The 20,620-nt window shown below is 45.9% G+C and overlaps 1 protein-coding gene and 3 long non-coding RNA genes across 4 annotated transcripts in view; 2 read left to right on the top strand and 2 right to left on the bottom strand.

Moving 5' to 3' along the window:
• LOC135375650 (uncharacterized) overlaps positions 1-3,942 on the top strand; it is a 128,409-nt gene extending 124,467 nt beyond the window's left edge. Inside the window, exons 5-7 of the long non-coding RNA XR_010417316.1 lie at positions 2,659-2,731; positions 3,489-3,536; positions 3,606-3,942. This is a non-coding gene — a long non-coding RNA (uncharacterized LOC135375650). The remainder of the gene's footprint in view (positions 1-2,658; positions 2,732-3,488; positions 3,537-3,605) is intronic.
• Positions 1-10,983, bottom strand: part of LOC135375651 (uncharacterized) — a 42,282-nt gene extending 31,299 nt beyond the window's left edge. Inside the window, exon 1 of the long non-coding RNA XR_010417318.1 lies at positions 10,790-10,983. This is a non-coding gene — a long non-coding RNA (uncharacterized LOC135375651). The remainder of the gene's footprint in view (positions 1-10,789) is intronic.
• LOC135375619 (uncharacterized) lies at positions 7,789-9,607 on the top strand. Its single transcript, XR_010417301.1, has 4 exons — positions 7,789-7,822; positions 8,412-8,484; positions 9,242-9,289; positions 9,359-9,607. It is a non-coding gene; the product is annotated as an uncharacterized LOC135375619 (long non-coding RNA).
• A 3,260-nt stretch (positions 10,984-14,243) lies between the features above and the next one.
• On the bottom strand, positions 14,244-14,633 carry LOC135375626 (protein krueppel-like). The gene has a single exon (XM_064608300.1). The coding sequence runs from the start codon at positions 14,631-14,633 to the stop codon at positions 14,244-14,246; it is 390 nt and encodes a 129-aa protein (XP_064464370.1).
• Between the last annotated feature and the right edge of the window lie 5,987 nt (positions 14,634-20,620).

Below are 20,620 nucleotides of genomic sequence, written 5' to 3'. Positions count from 1 at the left end.
GAAGGCTACCCTAACATAATCTTGGTCACTCTCGACGCGTGCGTGTTCTACATAAACTGATACACTCTGCAACATGTGAAATACATAGCAGGCTCTCCTGACTTAACCGTGGTCAATCCCGAGGGATGCATATTCTACATGAACTGACCCACTCGGTCCACTCCGCAACGCATCAAGTACGTAAAAGGCTACCCTAACATAACCTTGGTCACTCTCGACGCGTGCGTGTTCTACATAAACTGATACACTCTGCAACATGTGAAATACATAGCAGGCTCTCCTGACTTAACCTTGGTCAATCCCGAGGGATGCATATTCTACATGAACTGACCCACTCGGTCCACTCCGCAACGCATCAAGTACGTAAAAGGCTACCCTAACATAATCTTGGTCACTCTCGACGCGTGCGTGTTCTACATAAACTGATACACTCTGCAACATGTGAAATACATAGCAGGCTCTCCTGACTTAATCTTGGTCAATCCCGAGGGGTGCATATTCTACATGAACTGACCCACTCCGCAACGCATCAAATACGTAAAAGGCTCCCGTAACATAGCCTTGGTCAATCTCCGGGCGTGCATATTCTGCATGAACTAATCCACTCCCCAACGTGTCAAATATGTAAGAGGCTTTGATTGACCTGTCTTAAATATTTTTATTAGTGGCCAATGTATAAATAAAGCAGCAGGAAAACAAGAAGCAAGTAAAACGGTGACCTTATGTTCGCCTTCAAAGTTACGAGCGTAAGCGTTTTTCCGGTGAGCTTTTGTCTGCGCCCAGGGAGATACACCGTATGAGCGGTGCAGTCCCTTGAGAAAGTTGTCGGATTTCAGGGAAAGAATCTGACCAAAACGCACTGTGTCGCCAAAGTAGTTGTTCTTAGGCCAAACACCACAGCACGTTGTCCTTTCCTGTAGCATTACATGATAACTCATTGCAGCTATGCTCCCACATTTGGCCCGAACCTGAAAACCATAAACTCCGAATTTAAAATTATACCAGCATTTTCTTCCACGTTGATATGTTATCTCTCGTTGCACCACAAGGGAGACCGTTAAGTTGTCTCCCTACACTCTTAGAAAAATGGGTGGAGCAGCTACACCTGTTAGAAGGTAATAGTTTTCACTATATGTTGTGCCTAAAAGGTTGCAAAGTTCTATCTGCTATATGACTCTCAAAACAGAACTTCCACGCGTAGCAGGTTTTCCCGCTTCTGATTCGGTCAGCCACGGAGGCGTACGCCTTCCGGTAGTAATTTGGATAAATGATTATTTCATTTACCACCACTTCTTAAACCTTTATTAGACGCCATGTTGACGTCGGTGTCAACTTTCACACTCTTTTTTCTTTCTTCCCCCTGATTTGAATGGGGAATGCATCGGAAAGTAAAACAACAGGAAGCGAGAAACCTCAGTTATGAGGTTATCGCATAGTTTTGCACGGCGTCGCTTCGTATTTTACTTTGCCATCCTTGTTTCTTTCTACTTTTTCTTCTCCTCCTTGGAATACGTAGTAAGCAACACGCGTCTTTTTTTTCTAACATGTTGTGTTCACGTGGCTGTGTGTCATCCCTCCTTTTTTTTTTGTTCGTGTACGTGTTGATTGCGTATTCTGCGAATCCATGCAGCACACAACAGTTTCCACGCTCTGTATAATCTGAATCCCTATCTCGGTCATGGCCATAATCTTAATTACGGTTGGCGTCGAATTTTGTTTATATCCCACGTGCACATGTGGCTGTGAACGCGTGCTTGCAAAGGAAATGCCATGTACAAGGTACTTACTGGAAAGTCAATTCTCGTCGAGGACTTTTCAGAAATCTCATTAAAAACATACTGGAACGGTCCACGTACAGAGATTTATGAAGGACAAAGGAATCACGTACGCCTGTATGGAGTGTCCTATAAAAGCCAGGCAGTTTCTGTAGTCTACACACATCTGCAGTATCCTCTCTATACAGGTAAGCACTTCTTTGAGAGATAACCGCTCTTTATTACTTCCTGTACTACATAGCATGGTTTGCTGTTTGCATTGCTTTGCGTTGATTATTATGTGGTGTAATGCAATTGACTACATCTAATCACTTCATAACCACGACTCCTTTGGTTAACTAACTAATGTTATTGAGGATGAGCTCTGGGAGTCAATACTAGCATGTGCTAATGACACCCATAATTCCATCCCTAAGCCTTGTATATAGTAATGTTAATTCAATAAACAAACAATAATCACTTCATAACCACGGCTTCTTTGGCACAGTTCTAACCCTACCACGTTTGTGATATGATAAGACGTCGGTCTGTTCCTCCCTCAAAATATCTCGACTCAAAGATGACTCTGAAAAACGAGGGCGTTGGAAAAAAGACTCCTGTAATAGTGTCCATTTATCATCAGAAAAGCACAACAGGCGAAAAGCGTATTTTCAACGTCAACGTCAAAGTTTTAGAACCCTAACTTCAGATGCGAAACTCGCAAGTCATGTTCTGAGGCTGGAACACATATATAGAAGGACAAACACATACGTGTTTAATATTTCTTTCATCATTTTTCACTTTCGTTGAAACTACACATGGCTGTATCGGAGGAAGTGAGGTTTCTACCAAAACTATTTCTGAGGACTTCAAACAAACAAGTTCTTTTATTCTCTTTCTCCAGGAAAGTTTCAACGATCTCTTCGTGGACACAATGACGCCTCTTCGTTTCGCTGTTGTCTTCGTCCTCCTCTTTGGTAATACTAATATGGGATCTAATATAAGATGTTGTGAAAGTTTGATCAAACCCAAAGCTTCATTATGAGAGCTGCGGTTGTTTTCAACTGACAATTATTCTACTATAGCCGGAGGAGATGTCCTAGGATAGCACAAGAACCGGTAATATATCAAGACCCCCTGCAACCCCCTAACACCCCCCAAATGTTCAGTGACACCCCCTAACTTTTTGACCTGTGTATCCCCTACAGGGGGTGCCCTTACGATTGCTGGTTTAGATACATGTCAGTGATGATATGTTATGATAACGTAACTATGATAATGACGCACCCCCACCCACTTTTTCCAACACCCCTCCACGCTTGGAATTCTGGGTAAACCACTGAAAAGAACACACTGTATTGGAGACATTGGCGGGTTCCAAACTAGGGTTTTCGTCCCCGTCTTTTACCCATAGCGGGTCGCTCCAGGATAATTCAGCTTGAGTTAGGTTGAGACTTATTGCGAACCCACTGAAAAACGGTGATATACACCCCCCTATCCTTTCCTTTTTCCTTGAACATGTCCTTCGCCCTAAGAGAGCAAAAAGTTTTCTACACGAAGGCTGTCCTCGTCATTCGGTAACACGTTTAGAGAGATGAGGTAGTCACGTGAACAGGTGCGCAGGACGCGTAACAAGCTGTCGAAAGCGCGTGACGCAACAGCTCACCTGGTGGGATCCAAGTTTGGGGGGAACTTGAGAGTGCGAGAAACTAAAAATTGCCCTTTCTTTTTAAGGTGCATTTGTCGCCAGTGAAGCTGCACCTGAAGGACACGAGCTTGAACGTAAGTTCCTTTGGAATTACTAACTATGTTACCGTATAGCCATCATTGTGAGGACTTTTCCCTTTGCAGGTCGTCAAGTTGCAGTCGACCTCTGCGCTTGTCTTCCGATTGTTTCCGATTCCGATTGCCCTAGCAGAAGTTGCACAAAGGCCAGCGGATGTATGAAATGCGCCGATGCCTCGCTATGCCTTTGTATTGATGTCGCTTGCACTGGGAACAGTTGCACATCGGCAAGCAAGTGTAAGACATGCTCCGTCTAAGGATGAACAACATGGTTGACCGGCATCTCTTAACTACGAAATGATCAATTGCACGTATATGAAATAAGAGACCCTGGTCTTTTCTTTTACTAACATGGTCATAGGTGGCGGGAACTTTTGAGGGCAATAAATTGTACTAAGCAGCAGACATTGCGTTCGTTTATTTCTCTTTCGATTTTCTGTACAACTGCATTTACATGGGATCCCGTGCGTCTGCACAACTGCACGCCGTGCAGCGATAACAACACGTGCAGTCTGAAAGCCCAACTTTACTGCGTAACACTCTCGCCATCGACCATTTTTCCGAACGCTACATTTATCGGTTCACAGAAGAGTGGAGCCTTTTTCTAGGAATTATCGTATACATCCAGATTGTCCCGGAAAAACACGCGCAAATCTCGAAAAAGAACAAATCTACTGGTAAGAGGACAATATCATATTCTGAACAACGATGATCCTGAGCGTAGCAAGGGCCAGTTCTCACTTGGCGACGCGGCGCAACCGTCGAGACTGACAATGTTATCTAAGGAGTGCCTATTTCACAAATTGGGGTGTGAGCCGGTTCATGTTGAATATGCGCCCGTCGAGACTGACCAAGGTCAGGCCAGGATTACCTATTAGGTATTACACACGTTGGGGAGTGTTTGAGTTTATGTGGAATATGCACCCGTATATCTGACGTATATACCCGTATATATATATGATGTATATATATATATATATGACGTAATTAGGAGTGCCTTTTATCTATTTCACAGGTTGGCGTTTGGGCCCGCTGATGTAGGATATGCACCCGTGAAGGCTAGAGTCAGCTGACAAAGGTTAGGTCAAGAGAGCCTTCACCTGACCTAACCTTGGTCAGTCTCGACGGGTGCATATTCTGCATGAAGTCACCCAATCCCCATCGTGTGAAATACATAAAAGGCTCTCCTGACAAAACCTTCGCCACTCTCCACGGGTGCACAGTCTACATGAACTGACCCACTACCACACGTCCAAATAAGGTAAGAGTCTCTCAGGACCTAAACCTTGGTCAATCTCGAGGGGTGCATATTCTACATGAACTGAACCGCTCCGCAACGCATCAAATACGTAAAAGGCTCCCGTAGCATAGCCTTGGTCAATCTCCGGGCGTGCATATTCTACATGAACTAATCCACTCCCCAACGTGTCAAATATGTAAGGGGCTTCGATTGACCTGTCTTAAATATTTTTATTAGTGGCCAATGTATAAACAAAGCAGCTGGAAAACAAGAAGCGAGTAAAACGATGACCTTATGTTCGCCTTCAAAGTTACGAGCGTAAGCGTTTTTCCGGTGAGCTTTTGTCTGCGCTCAGGGAGATACACCGTATGAGCGGTGCAGTCCCTTGAGAAACTTGTCTGATTTCTGGGAAATAATCTGACCAAAACGCATTGTGTAGCCAAAATAGTTGTTCTTAGGCTAAACACCACAGCACGTTGTCCTCTCCTCTAGCATTACATGATAACTCATTGCAGTTATGCTCCCACATTTGACCCGAACCTGAAAACCATAAACTCCCAATTTAAAATTATCCCAGCATTTTCTTCCAAGTTGATATGTTATCTCTCGTTGCACCACAAGGGAGACCGTTAAGTTGTCTCTCCCTACACTCTTAGAAAAATGGGTGGAGCAGCTACACCTTTTAGAAGGTAATAGTTTTCACTATATGTTGTGCCTAAAAGGTTGCAAAGTTCTATCTGCTATATGACTCTCGAAACAGAACTTCGACGCGTAGCAGGTTTTCCCGCTTCTGATTCGGTCAGCCACGGAGGCGTACGCCCTTCCGGTAGTAATTTGGATAAATGATGATTTCATTTACCACCACTTTTTACACCCTTTATTAGACGCCATGTTGACGTCGGTGTCAACTATAGAAGTTACCCCCTTTTCACACCCTTCTTTCTTTCTTCTCCCTGATTTGAATGGGGAATGCATCGGAAAGTACAACAACAGGAAACGAGAAACCTCAGTTATGAGGTTATCGCATAGTTTTGCACGGTATCATCTCATATGGCCCAAGTGTGCAGAAGGCCCAAGTGACCAGAACGCCCAAATGTTCATAAGACCCGAAAAAAATTTGGGCCTTTTGAGCATTTGGGTCAAATGAGAAGGGCAGGGTAAGGTGTCCAGAAGGCCAAAATATTCATATGGCCCGAATGGCCATATGGCCCGAAAACCAGGTGGGAAGACTAGGAGTGACCTAGATACTGTATTTCTTTGCACATATGTGCAATATTAATTAAATGCTGAATGTGACAGAGGAGAAAAAGGTAACTGAACTAAAAATATTAATAAAAGTACTGAAATGACGAAACAAATTTTCAAGCAAATAAGATATAAATTTGACAAAAAGTAAAATACAAATAAATATTGAATCCTTACAGCGTTCAATATTTCGCTCGGTACAGATTGGTAAGCTCTGTGCCTAATATATTTATTGAACAACTGATTTGTTTGCCGCATTAAAAGCTTTTCAACTTTCGCTTGAATACTGCTATGACGCACAATATGTAGCGCTTTTTCTGCGAAGGTACCCAAGCCGGGCACGGCAGTAGCGTAGCCAGAAAAAAATATTTCTGGAGGGTTCAGGAGGAAATTTGCATAGGAGAGAAGGGTTTACTCCTCGTTTCTCTCTTCCAGATGCGCTACCAAAGGTACGATTTCGGGAGGGGTCTGAACGTCGCAAACCACGCCTACGCATGGGACCGTTTTTTCCGCTCTAACCCATCGATGCAATTTTTTCCGAGACCATTTGTACCGTCACCAAATTTCCCGGGGCAATTTTTTCGGGGCCGTTCGACCAAATGGCGCTCTATCAAATACGCGGACACCTTCGAATTGATTCTGTAACTGAACTCTTTGGAGACTAGATTTCACAAGGCGGAAGAAGCGCATTGTTTGTGTTCACGTGATATGCGCGCTGCAGAAGGAGCATATTCCACTGAGTGACCGAGTGCAATTGTCCAAAATGGGCACTGCTTGATGAACATAATAAATCTCAGTCCCGAGCAAAATACCAAGCCGTAGCGATTCTCGGCAAAGTGTGGAATTCCTGCGCAGTCACACCTGAAAAGCAATTTTACAGAAAAATATTTCTCGCATATAACTCGCACTGATAAAACTACCGCATTTTTCTGTGTACAAGCTCCGTTATATATAAAAAAAAAGTTCTCTGAAGAAGTCCTGCGCAGGATGATGACGCGCATATGATGACATTAGATGACGCGCAGGACTTATTCATAGAACTTCTTTCAATGTATAACGGCGCTTATACACTGAAAAATACGGTCGAAAAAATACACTGTTAGTCTTCCTTTCTGGTTTTCGGGCCATATGACCATTTGGGCCTTCTGGGCGTTAGGGCCTTCTGGACACCTTATCCTGTCCTGCTCATTTGACCCAAATGCGCAAAAGGCCCAATTTTTTTTCGGGTCTTATGAACATTTGGACGTTTTGGTCACTTGGGCCAGAAAGAAACAAGGATGGCAAAGTGTAAAATACGAAGCGACGCCGTGCAAAACGGTTATATCTCATACGACCAAATACGTAGTAAGCAACACGCATCTTTTTTTTCTAACATGTTGTGTTCACGTGGCTGTGTGTCATCCCTCCTTTTTTTTGTTCGTGTACGTGTTAATTGCGTATTCTGCGAATCCGTGCAGCACACAACAGTTTCCACGCTCTGTATAATCTGAATCCCTATCTCGGTCATGGCCATAATCTTAATTACGGTTGACGTCGAATTTTGTTTTAGTTTTTATATCCCACGTGCACATGTGGCTGTGAACGCGTGCTTGCAAAGGAAATGCCATGTACAAGGTACTTACTGGAAAGTCAATTCTCGTCGAGGACTTTTCAGAAATCTCATTAAAAACCTACTGGAACGGTCCACGTACAGAGATTTATGAAGGACAACGGAATCACGTACGCCTGTATGGAGTGTCCTATAAAAGCCAGGCAGATTCTGTAGTCTACACACATCTGCAGTATCCTCTCTATACAGGTAAGCACTTCTTTGAGAGATAACCGCTCTTTATTACTTCCTGTACTACATAGCATGGTTTGCTGTTTGCACTGCTTTGCGTTGATTATTATGTGGTGTAATGCAATTGAATACATCTAATCACTTCATAACCACGACTCCTTTGGCACAGTTCTAACCCTACCACGTTTGTGATATGATAAGACGTCGGTCTGTTCCTCCCTCAAAATAACTTGACTCAAAGATGACTCTGAAAAACGAGGGCGTTGGAAAAAAAAGACCCCTGTAATAGTATCAATTTATCATCAGAAAAGCACAACAGCCGAAAAGCGTATTTTCAGCGTCAACGTCAAAGTTTTAGAAGCCTAACCTTAAATGCGAAACTCGCAACTAAGTTTTTTACACGAGACAGTTCATGTTCTGAGGCTGGAACACATGTCTAGAAGGACAAACACAAACGTGTTTATCATTTCTTTTATCATTTTTCACTTTCACACGGAGGAAGCGAGGTTTCTACCAAAACTATTTCTGAAGACTTCAAACAAACAAGCTTTTTTACAAGAGAGAAACTGATGTTCTGAGGAAGGAACAATTTTATTTCTTTCTCCAGGAAAGTTTCAACGATCTCTTCGTGGACACAATGACGCCTCTACGTTTCGCTGTTGTCTTCGTCCTCCTCTTTGGTAACAGTAATATGAGATCTTATATGGGATGTTGTGAAAGTCTGATCGAATCAAAAGCTCCATTTTGAGAGCTGCGGTAGTTTTCAATTGACAATTATTCTACTATACCCGGAGGAGATGTCCTAGGATAGCACAAGAACCGGTAACATATCAAGACCCCCGCACCCCCCTAACACCCCACCCCCCAAATGTTCAGTGACACCCCCTAACTTTTTGACCTGTGTATCCCCTACAGGGGGTGCCCTTACGATTTCTGGTTTAGATACATGTCAGTGACGATATGTTGTGATAACGTAACTATGATAATGACGTACCCCCACCCACTTTTTCCAACACCCATCCACGCTTGGAATTCTGGGTAAACCACTGAAAAGAACACACGGTGTTGGAAACATTGGCGGGTTCCGAACTACGGTTTTTGTCCCCGACACTTACCCCTAACGGATCGCACCAGCATAATTTAGCTTTAGTTAGGTTGAAGATATGGCGAACCGACAGAAAAACGGCGATGTACACCCCCCTATCCTTTCATTTTTCCTTGAACATGTCCTTCGCCCTAAAACAGTAGAAAGTTTTCTACACGAATGCTTTCTTCGTTATTCGGTAACACTTTTAGAGAGATGAGGTAGTCACGTGAACACGTGCTCAGGACGCGTAACAAGCTGTCGAAACCGCGTGACGCAACAGCTCACCTGGAGCGATCCAGGTGGCGGGGAACTTGAGAGTGCGAGAAACTCAATTTCCCTTTCTTTTTAAGGTGTATTTGTCGCCAGTGAAGCTGCACCTGAAGGACACGAGCTTGAACGTAAGGACTTTTGGAATTATTAACGATGTTACCGTATAGCCATCATTGTTAGGACGTTTCCCTTTGCAGGTCGTCAACTTGACGTCGACCTCTGCGGTTGTATTTTGAATATTTGCCCTGAGAACAAATGCACACAGGCAAGCAAGTGTGAGAAATGCGCCATTATCCGTTGATGAACAACATGGCTGACCGGCAACCCTTAACTACGAAATGATCTATTGCACGTATATGAAATAAGAGACCCTGGTATTCTGTTTTACCAACATGATCATGGGTGGCGGGAACTTTTGAGGGCAATAAAGTGTACTAGGCAGCAGACGTTGCGTTCGTTTATTTCTCTTTCGATTTTCTGTACGACTGCATTTACATCGGATCCCGTGCACCTGCACAACTGCACGCAACAACATGCAGTTTGAAAACCCGACTTTACTGCGTAACACTCTCGCCATCAACCATTTTGCCGAACGATACATTTATCGGTTCACAGAAGAGTGGAGCCTTTTTCTAGGAATTATCGTATCCATCCAGATGGTCACGGAAAGGCGCGCGCAAATCTCGAAAAGGAACAAATCTACTGGAAAGAGGACAATATCATATTCTGAACAACGATGATCTTGGGCGTACTAAGGGCCAGTTCTCACTTGGCGACGCGGCGCATCCGTCGAGACTGACAATGTTAGGTAAGGAGTGTCTTTTATCTATTTCACAACGCCGGTTCATGTAGAATATGCAGCCGTGAAGGCTGACGAAGGTTTGGTCAGGAAAATCTTCACCTGACCTAACCTTGGTCGGTCTCTACGTGTTCATATCCATACATGAACTGACCCACTCACCAAAGTGTGAAAATTCATAAAAGGCAGTCCTTACCTGACCCTGGTCAGTCCCGACGGGTGCATGTTCTACATGAACCGACCCACCCCCAGAGTGTGAAATACGTAATAGGGTGTACAGGCATAAGCTTTGTTCACTCTCAACGGGTGCATATCCCACGTGAAGTGACTCACTCTACAACGCATGAAAAATATAGAAGGCTCTCCTAACCTACCCTTGGTCAGTCTAGACGGGTGCATATTCTAGGTGAACTGACCATCTCCACGACTTCTGAAATACACAAAAGGCTCTGAAAGGCACGAACTTACCCACTACCACACGTGTAACTAACGACCCAGCACACCATTAATCAAGATTCCTACAGCTTGGGACAAAAGTTTACGCAACACCGGTGTGCAGTATTTCTCCAATGGAGCGACAACCTAGCAGCAAGCAGGAGTGGGCACACATACTGAGAGATGGATGGAATAGCCGGCCACCCGTTTCTTATTCGATGTCTTCGTTCTCCTATGAAGAAGTGGGCAGGCGCCGTGTTCCGTAAACTTTGACCCCAAGCTGTACAACAACAGAGGATATGAAATGAATCTGCGGCAGTGCCAGGTCCCAAACAAACGATTTAACATGACTCGAAAACACACAGGAGACTAAAATAACTGATCGTGTACTTACGACAAAACGTGTTCCCGTGACAGAGCTGCTTTCTGTTCGGCGAGAGCCGCAGCCGTGACAGAAACACATTACCATATGTACGTCGTTTCTACGATGGCGCTCACATTTTCACAATAAATGACTTTCGAAAAGCGAAATCACACGGAGAGCAGCGCGAGAAACAAAGTCTCGCAAAACCGAAACTTTAGAGAGGATCACGTGGTGGACAGAACGTAATGGCGATTTTCACCCGAGCGACCGCTAGACGGCAGCTACGCCAGTCTGGAGGTAGAGTCACTGTACCCGGGGGAAGAGTATCGCATTCGCTTTCCTCGTGCCGCCGCTTCGCTCATTTGCCGAGGCGCGTCACGTGGTGCCCTTTCCTCCTCTTTGCTTCCAACTTCCCGGCGAGTCTCCGGGGAACGCAATAGCTGTGACGCATGTGCGTGTATGTTCCTGGGACGCTCTTGCGTTTTTGTACGTGAAATGGATCCCAGAGAGCTGAGCAACTACGAACAACCATGCCTGAATGTTGTGCAGCAACGGGACAGAGTCAGGCAAAGCCTTTTTCTGCATTCCGACGGGTAAAAGTGACGGGACGCGTCGATCGGCCCAGAATCGGCCGGAAAAAGCCTTTGCACACTGTATTGAATAACAGTTAAACTGTGCGAAGAACAGCCGGGCGTATCAAAGTAGTGCTTCTCGGATCTTCCCATTGCGTTCTCTGTTCTGCGGTGCTAACAAAACGCCACTCTCAGGACTCAGGACCACTTCACACGCGACGACTTCAAGGACAAGGAGAATCGATAGGAAGAAGCTGAAGTGGACGGCAGTCCGTAGCATTTTTGCATACCGGACACCTATCAGGCTGAGGAAAGCTCCTATCCCCCGTTCTTCGCACGCAGAGTTCTCCTAGGAGTCACCAAAAGACTTGCACACTGAAGTTGATGACACCCTAGTATAGGATCAAGGGGAAGTGGAGGAAGGTAATGCGTCGAAATACATGTAGATATTCACCTTATCAGGTACTCTTATGAAAACTATGTATTTAGAAATATTGAGCTGTAATTGTGAGTGAATCAACTTTGCCGAGGAAGACAACACCGTCACAAATTTCTCTGAACAGAGCATCGAGGATATATGTACAGGACAAACCTGCAGACAAGCCATGGGATGGTTCCTTCGACAAGATCATATTCTTAAAAGGAACGAGCAAAGGCTGAGACGGAATGTAGTGACCTGAAGCTCTCGATCTACTCCCATGGAAGATCAACCGCTTGCATTGGAGAGGGGGACTGGAAGAACAATCCGCAGCACTTTAAATGCGCATGAAAAAGCGTTGGCATGCGCATAGCCATTGAACGTGTGAAATAGAAATTTAATTGCGAAAAGATGATAATAAAACTGGTGGAGGTTATTTATGTCAATCTAAAGCTGCACAGGCGAGAACTATAGTTTTATTTCCACAAAACAAGTGAACTAAAAGGGGAAAAAAAAAGCTCTACGGAGCGCAAACGAGACTGGACGATGCCTTACAACGGCGAACACGCGCCAAATAATTCGTCTCTTAGCTACATAATACAATAAATGATACTTTAGAGACGCTTGTGCCCTCTTCATTAAGTATTAGCCGAGTCCCACCACAGGAAGTCACCAAAGTTGTGGTGCACAGCCGCGAAATCAACGCCATGTAACACTGAACTACAGCTATCCTAACACGCGCTCCGCGGCGGCTTGGAAGCAATATGGCTGCCGGAGCAGACGACGCGGAGCGATTGCGGTACTCTTCCCCCGGTACAGTGACTCTATCTGGAGGGAGGTGCCGCTCCTTGTGTTTCCTTCCTCCATGAATACTGCCCCAGCGTGAAAGAGATGTAGACGCCTAAAACTCAACTGGAACTCGAGTCCTGATCGGCGATGATGGAATAGAAGCGTCAGATGTGCTGGAGAGCTCGTGGGTCCAGAAGTAAAGATCCACCAGGACAATCACATGAACGACATCCTGAAGAAGCATTTGGTCTCTTGGATAAATTTCCATTTTCGGTAACGAACCATACGTGTTTCAACGACACTCGGCGCTAGCTCACAAAGCAACGATGGTGCACGGCTGGTGCAGAGGAAGTCTCAGTGATTTCATCTCGGCACAGCAGTGATCCCCATACAGTCCTCATCTCAATCACTCTTATCTGCAGAGTATAATAAGCAAGGACATGTGGTACTCCTTACTGCAGACTCCTCCCAGTCTCATTTGACGAAGGCGTTGGACAAAATGGATGACGACTACCTGTGACACACTGTCAACTCCTTCCTACGTCGTCACCTGCGAGTGCATCCCTAACAGAGGCGATGCAGGTAAACAGGTTTCCATTTATTTCGAGTAAATGTATTACTTTGAGCTGAAAATATTAGAAAATACGAATTATACAACTCAGGAGTCATTATTGAGGGCAATCCGGATACAGCTTCACCACGCGACACACGCAAGGCCAATCACTGCACAGATCTGAGGATAATCCAATAACGTCAAGTAGCAGAGGAGTAGTTGTAGTGTCCAGTTACTCCCTCGCATAAAAAGCGTTCCCCCGAGACTGGGGACACCACTGTAACGATAGAACGTCGGACAGCCCCATCGACGGCTGTATCATTGCACCGTTTCACAAAGAACCCCTTCTCCTCGCAAGGCGGGACTAGTTTTAACTGCCGTAACGAACGTTTCTCAACTGTACCTGAAGCGTCAGTCACGAGAACATTTATTCATTAATAAAGCTAACGCTGTCTCATGTGACAAACATCACAACCACATTTAATCTCTTATACAACACACAACTGTCTCACAGTGATCGCTCCATAGATGTCATTCCACAGGCACTGGGTTTCCTTCTGACATCCATCACCACCCAATCCAGCTTCAATCCAACTTTTTTTCAAACTCACTCAGTCTGTTCATGTATGCGAGTTTAAAAATATCGAACAGAAATAAAATATGGTGTCATACAGCATTGCCTCTCTGTGCACTAGGATGTACTTGTTCAGGTGTCCGGGTAGAGGACAACGGAATTGACACTGGGACGGCTGCTTTCTTGCATAAATGCATCGTTTCTATCCCAAGTGCCTCATGGCCACTTGTCAAGTTTGAAGTTTACGCTCTCGCTGAACAAGCTGACGCTCTGCTAGCAGCTTGTTCTCTGGATAGTATGTGTTTGTACTGTGGCTGAACCCAGCAGGACAGAGGTTGCATTTCTGTGGCTTCACGCCCATAGACGTCCGCCTATAAAGCTGCAGGTTCGTGGTGTGCCTCAAGTTTGCAAAACAGAGAATGCTCCTGTATGACTTCTCGCCCCACGCCGTGGTTGTATTCTGCGGGACAGAGGTCCCACCTTTATGGCATCTCCCCCATGTGTGTCCGCCTGTGATGCTGTAGGTACTTGCTCTGGCTGAACTGCGCAGGGTAGACATGGCACTTGTATGGTTTCTCTCAAGTGTGTGTCCGCTTGTGGTCCCGTAGGTGCCCGCTCCGGCTGAACTCCGCAGGGCAGACACCACACTTGTATGGCTTCTCACCAGTGTGTGTCCTCTTATGACACTGCAGGTTACTTCTCTGGATGAACTCTGCAGGGCAGACATCGCACTTGCATGGCTTCTCGCCCATGTGTTTCTTCTTGTGATGCTGCAGGTGCGTACTCTGGATGAACTCTGCAGGACAGAGGTCACACTTGTATGGCTTCTCACCGGTGCGTGTCCTCTTATACACAATTACAGTGACATGGCGCTGCATGTCACTGCTCCGGCGGAACTTTGCAGGGCAGACGTCACATGTATGGCTTCTCCCCATTGTGTGTCCGCTTGTGAAGCCGTAGATGCGCATTCCGGTTGAACTCTGCAGGACAGAGATCGCACCTGTATGTCTTCTCATCAGTACGCTTCGACACGTGGTTCGCGTGACTGACAGACTGTGAAAATGCAGAGTGACACACGTCGCACCCAAAGCCCTCCTCTCCCACCTGAATATTTGGTGGAAGAGTAGCAGGACACTTTTCAGACTCACTGTGACAGTGTGCAAACATGTGGTGTTGCAGTCTGGCTTTGGAGGTGCATGCAAGTCCACATGACTTGCTCTTTTCTGGAGGTCGTTCCGTGGGTGGATCTTCCATTGTCACTACTGCAGTGTTGTTTAATCGAGCTTCAACTGTTGCTCTGCTGATCTCGAACCGCGCATTCGAGAAAGTGCAACCTGGAGAACACTTGATCACGAGTGCCTCTGGGCTTGTCCTTAATATGGAGGGTACCGGTGCTTTCTCTTGCTCCTAAAATTTCAAAAATCGAACATTCAGAGGGCGAACCAGTCCAACCGCATCTCTAGTTCACAATAAAAAAAAAAAAAACAGATGGCACCACTTTCGCTGTGCCTTTCCACGCTGTCCTCGTCAGGATCCACAAATCATCCCCATTGTGCGCGATTGAAGGTGCAAAGTTAAAGTGGCTCCCCCTCTCTTACTTGCTGAAAGGTAAAGTGCCGGTCCTTCAAACACATGCCCTGAGCCCCATTCAGGAGAGTCATGGCCTTCTGTTTCATTTCTTTTCGTGTATAAGTATCTTTTCGGAAAAACCTGCTAGTAATTCATTAATTCACTTTCTGGACTTGGTGAAGCCTAGCGTAAGTGGAAAGGGGTATTTTGATTATCGCGACGCCCTATCACCCCCTCCTTCGTTTCTTTATCCCAACGAGGGGTCAATGGGGAGATTTCGAATGATTAGAGGAGATCCTACAGATCGGAATGGCTTTACGATAACGGCTCCAAAAATATGATAAGCCAAGCACCCGATTCCTTTATAGTGATTGGATTCACGTTACTGGTCTTGAACATCACAACTTTGAGCGTGGTTCTTGTAAGGGGTGTCCGACGTGCGAGGCTGAATGATGATTACGTATAAGTGCTACGGAGGAACATTGGGTGTGAGCAACACATAGCAGAAGGCGTGTGTGAGCTTTTCGAGCTGCTGCTGTTTTCTCTCGTTCGCTCTTTCATTGATGTCATGGCAGCGTTAACAGAATTGTATCAGCACGCTTCTTTGTGTGACATAGGAGTACGCAGGCCTTCTGCTATATAGGAGATGTTGGTGCGAGCGGCGTACAGACGTTCGCAGATGCACCGGGGACAGCACAAGGGAGTGGGGCACAGGGGTTTGATGTGGGCACTGGGATGATTTCAGGGAGCAGTGCGCCGACATTCGGCGGAAAATTGTGGCACAGCCCATCGGTCGTTGGATTTGAACAGGCTGCTTCATAGAGTTACGCATGCCCTTTGCTCTCGCCAACGAGCGGACACCCCTACCCGCTCTGTCATGCCTGTAGTCACTCAGTGTGCCACAACGCGCCTCACGTCATGTCGTCCACGTAGTCTGGCAACACGACTGCCACGGAGATACAGTGTAGGCCAGTGTTTCTCAAACTGAGAGTTCCAACCACAAGGGCGATCGTGACACATTCAGCGGGGAAGGGGGGGGGGAGCGAACCAGCTCAGAAACAATAAAGAACAGAAGTCCATAGACCATGAAAGATGTAAGTCACTGAAAAGGTTAGCCAGCTGTAGAAGTCGAACCCACATCTTCTGGATTTCCGGTCCAGGGCTCTACCAGTTGAGCTAAGCTAACACGCCTCCCCAGCGACTTCCAAGGGCGCGTCCCCATATGAAGAGAAAAATCAACCACTCTCTCTCACTCATCCTCTTCTCACTCTTACATTTTTGCTCACTCATACACACATTCATACGACGGGATCGACGCAAGCGGCAACAGTTGAACATGAGAGAACTGACGTTCTGAGGCTGGAACAACATAGAAAGGACAAATACATACAATGCCTGAAATTGCCTAAGAAATTAACTATGGAGAGAAGGTCTTGTTTATTAAAATAAGAGGCAAGTCATCTATAAATCACGGATTCAAAACGATCGGAAAAGACCGGTAACACTGAAATGGGGCGGTAATTAGATGGACAGTTTCTGTCACTGCTTTTGTAAATCACAATAACCTTGGATACTTGCACGTTCTTGCCAGTACGTAAACAGGTGGCTGGCTACTCCCATCGTTTTTAGTGCCTCAATTTCTGGACCCTATTTATCCTATTACCCTACCCTACCCTATATCACTCTCAATTGGAGAGGACTCCAGTATGGTCAAATTTGTAGAGCAGTAGTTGTCCTAGTTGTAGTTCTAGTAGTTTCAGTGTCCAAGTCAACCCTCTCGGAACAAAAAAAAGAAAAACGTTCTAGAGACTGATGTCACAGTTTTTAATCTCCCATACCACACAAGATTGTCTCTCCGTGATTTCTCCTGATGTGTCATTCACAAACTGTTACAAATTGTAACACATTACACAACAGATGCTAGTAACACAAAAGGTAACTGTTGGGATTGTTCTTACAAGTTGTCACGTCTTGTAGACATATTTTCTTTTGTTTCTTTGGGTTGGTTGATTTATTTGTTCATGTTATCAGTTGAGGAGATGTAAGGCATAAAAAAAGCATTCATCATCATAATAAAGAGGAATAAAGGAAAAAAATGAATAAAAGACAAAGGAATAAAGAGGCAAACAGGAAACAATGCAACGCATGTTGTTCATGGAAGTAACCCTTTCTTAGCAGATGAGGGCCACTGTATGGGTGTCCCTTCATGGTCTGTTTGTTTCTCGGCACTGTTTTCTTTTTTTTCTACGTTTTACATGCGTGAGCACCCAACCCAACTCTTTTTACCCTCGGTCTGTTCGTGCGTGCGAGTTTCAAAATGTCAAACACAAGTAAAATACGGCGGGAGACAGATTGCATCGGTACCGCCTTCTCCTCTCTGTGCATGAGCATGTTCTTCAGGTCTCTGGGTTCAGGACACATGACAGCACTACACTGACACTCTTTCAAGTGTATTTGGTGCCTGCGCACCTGTATGGTCCCTATCCCAAGAGTGTCCTGGCTACATCTTAAGCCACAAATTCGTGCTCTGGCTGAACTAGCTCTAGCAGCGGCTTCTCTAACTTTGTGTGTTCCTGCTCCACATGAACTCTGCAGTACAGAGGTTGCATCTGTATTGCATCACATCCATGTAGGTCTTCTTGTTACACTGCAGGTTTGTGCTGTGCCTCAGGTCTGCAGAACAGAGAATGCTCTTCTATGGCTTCTCAGAGCCGTTTATAGGAAGAATTTGGCAATTCTCTGATCTTTTGCCGCCCGGAGATGGGGGAGCCACCGTGACGTCACAGACGTCATCGCTCCGCCCACTTGACTGGGATGAAAGACGACCCGCGGCGGCACAGGGGAAGTTCAAGGCTGTGCCTCCGCCCCAAAATGGCGGAATGGGGGATTTCAAGGCGATAGCTCTGATGCAAAATGGTGCCACTGGCCTTGGCGCCGCCCATCGTGTCACGTCAAATGGCGCGCTTTGGGACAGGCTCCTCCCAATGGCCAACCTCTCCTAGTAAACGGCTCTGTGGCTTGTCGCCTCAAAACGCCTCTTTGTGATATTCCGTAGGACAGAGACCACACTTGTATCACGCTGCAAGTTTGAGTTATGGATGAACACTGCAGGACAGAGGTTGAGAGTTTATGGCTGCTCACCCGTGTGTGTCCGCTTGTGACGTGACAAGGTTCCGCACTGTCTGAACGCTGCAGGACAGAGAACGCACTTGTATGGCTTCTCGCCCGTGTGTGTCCGCATGTGCCGCTGTAGGTTCCCTCTCAGGCTGAACTCTGCGTGGCAGACATCGCACTTGTATGGCTTATCACCCGTGTGTGTTCGCTTGTGCTGCTGTAGGGCCCAGCTCTGGATGAACTCTGCGTGGCAGACGTCGCACTTGTATGGCTTCTCACCCGTGTGTGTACGCTTGTGCTGTTGTAGATGCCCACTCTGGCTAAACTCTGTGTTGCAGGAATCGCACTTGTATGGCTTCTCACGCGTGTGTGTCCGCTTGTGCTGCTGTAGGTTCCCTCTCAGGCTGAACTCTGCGTTGCAGGAATCGCACTTGTATGGCTTCTCACCCGTGTGTGTACGCTTGTGCTGTTGTAGATGCCCACTCTGGCTAAACTCTGCGTTGCAGGAATCGCACTTGTATGGCTTATCACCCGTGTGTGTTCGCTTGTGCTGCTGTAGGGCCCAGCTCTGGCTGAACTCTGCGTGGCAGACATCACATTTGTATGGCTTCTCACCCGTGTGTGTCCGCTTGTGCTGCTGTAGATGCCCGCTCTGGCTGAACTCTGCGTTGCAGGAATCGCACTTGTATGGCTTCTCACCCGTGTGTGTCCGCTTGTGCTGCTGTAGGTTCCCTCTCAGGCTGAACTCTGCATGGCAGACATCGCACTTGTATGGCTTATCGCCTGTGTGTATCCTCTTGTGCTGCTGCAGATGAGCACTCCGGCTGAACTCTGCAGGGCACTCATCACACTTGTGTGGCTTCTTGCATGAATCTGTCCGCTTGTGCTGCTGTATGTTCCCGCTCAGGCTGAACTCTGCAGGACAGATATCACTCTTGTGTGGCCTCTTGTCAGTATGCTTCACCACATGGTTCTTGTCACTTCCATACCACGAGAATGCAGCGGGATAGATGTTACACCCAGAACCCTTCTCTCCCATCTGAATATTTGTTGGAGGAGTAGTGGAACACTTTTCAGACTCATTGTGACAGTGTGAAAACATGTGGCATTCGAGGCTGGTTTTTGACGTGGATGCAAGTGCACACGGCTTGCTCTGGTCTCGATGTCGCTCAGTTAGTTGGTCATTCATAGTGAATAGTGCAGTGCTGTCGGGCTGCAGTTCTACTATTGTTGTGCTGATCTTGAACTGTGCATATGAAGAACTGCAACCTGAGTATTCTTGTTCACAAGTGCCTCTGGGCTTGTCCTTAATATGGAGCGTGTCAGTACTTTCTCCTGCGCCTGTAATTTCATAAAACGGACATTATGAGGGCATGCCAGTCCAGGCGCATCTCTGATTCTTGATCTTTGAAAACTAGGTGGCACCACATTCGCAATGCCTTGTTACACTGTCCGCGTTCCAACTCCACAAATAATCCCCATTGTGCACGACCTAGGCCACAAGCTCAAAGCAGCGCGCACAACCCTCCAGTATTTTCCGAGAGGTAAAGTGTAGGACTTTCAGACGGACTGCTCTTACTCAATTTGGGACAGTCACATCATTATGTTTCGTTTCTTTTCTTGTACGAATATTTTTATTTCTGTTTTGTTGTCATACAATTAGGCTACGCTTATTTTTCTCGAGTCAGTGATGTGTGAACTCTGCTGTGCAGTTTTTAGTAATCTTCATACTATTCCTTGAATAGCTCAAAGCTGTACAAGTGCATACTGTGTGCTCAGGGCTCTTCGTTTTCGGGTTAAACCCAATTTTTCAGGGTAGTTCCCCCCAAACAAGATTTCCAGAACTCTGCGATGTAGAATCAAAGGCATTGCTGAAATTAATGAACACGTCCAAGGTCAGCAGCCAACTTTCAATGTTTTTAACAATGACCATTTTTTGTACAAGGAGAGCAAGCTCAGTTGATCTATGTTGTCAAAAACAGAACGGCTTTTCAGAGAGAAGGTCACATTTTTTAAAATAATCGTCGAGTCATTTATAAATTACGAGTTCAGACCCCTTGGAAAAGGACTGGTAACACTGAGATGGGACAGTAAGTAGATGGACAGTTCCTGTCACCGGTTTTGTAAATCACAATAACCTCGGCTATTTGCACACTGTCGGGGAAATTGCCAGTACATAAAAAGATGCCCGCCTATTTCCATCGTTTTTAGTGTGTGAATTTTTCGAGCTTATTTATCCTCTAACCCTACCCTACCCTGATACCTATTACAC

The sequence above is a fragment of the Ornithodoros turicata genome, unplaced genomic scaffold, assembly GCF_037126465.1.
Source record: "Ornithodoros turicata isolate Travis unplaced genomic scaffold, ASM3712646v1 ctg00000911.1, whole genome shotgun sequence".
NCBI lineage: Eukaryota > Metazoa > Arthropoda > Arachnida > Ixodida > Argasidae > Ornithodoros > Ornithodoros turicata.
Note: the sequence above shows the minus strand (reverse complement) of the source record. Positions and strands in the feature narration are given on the sequence as shown.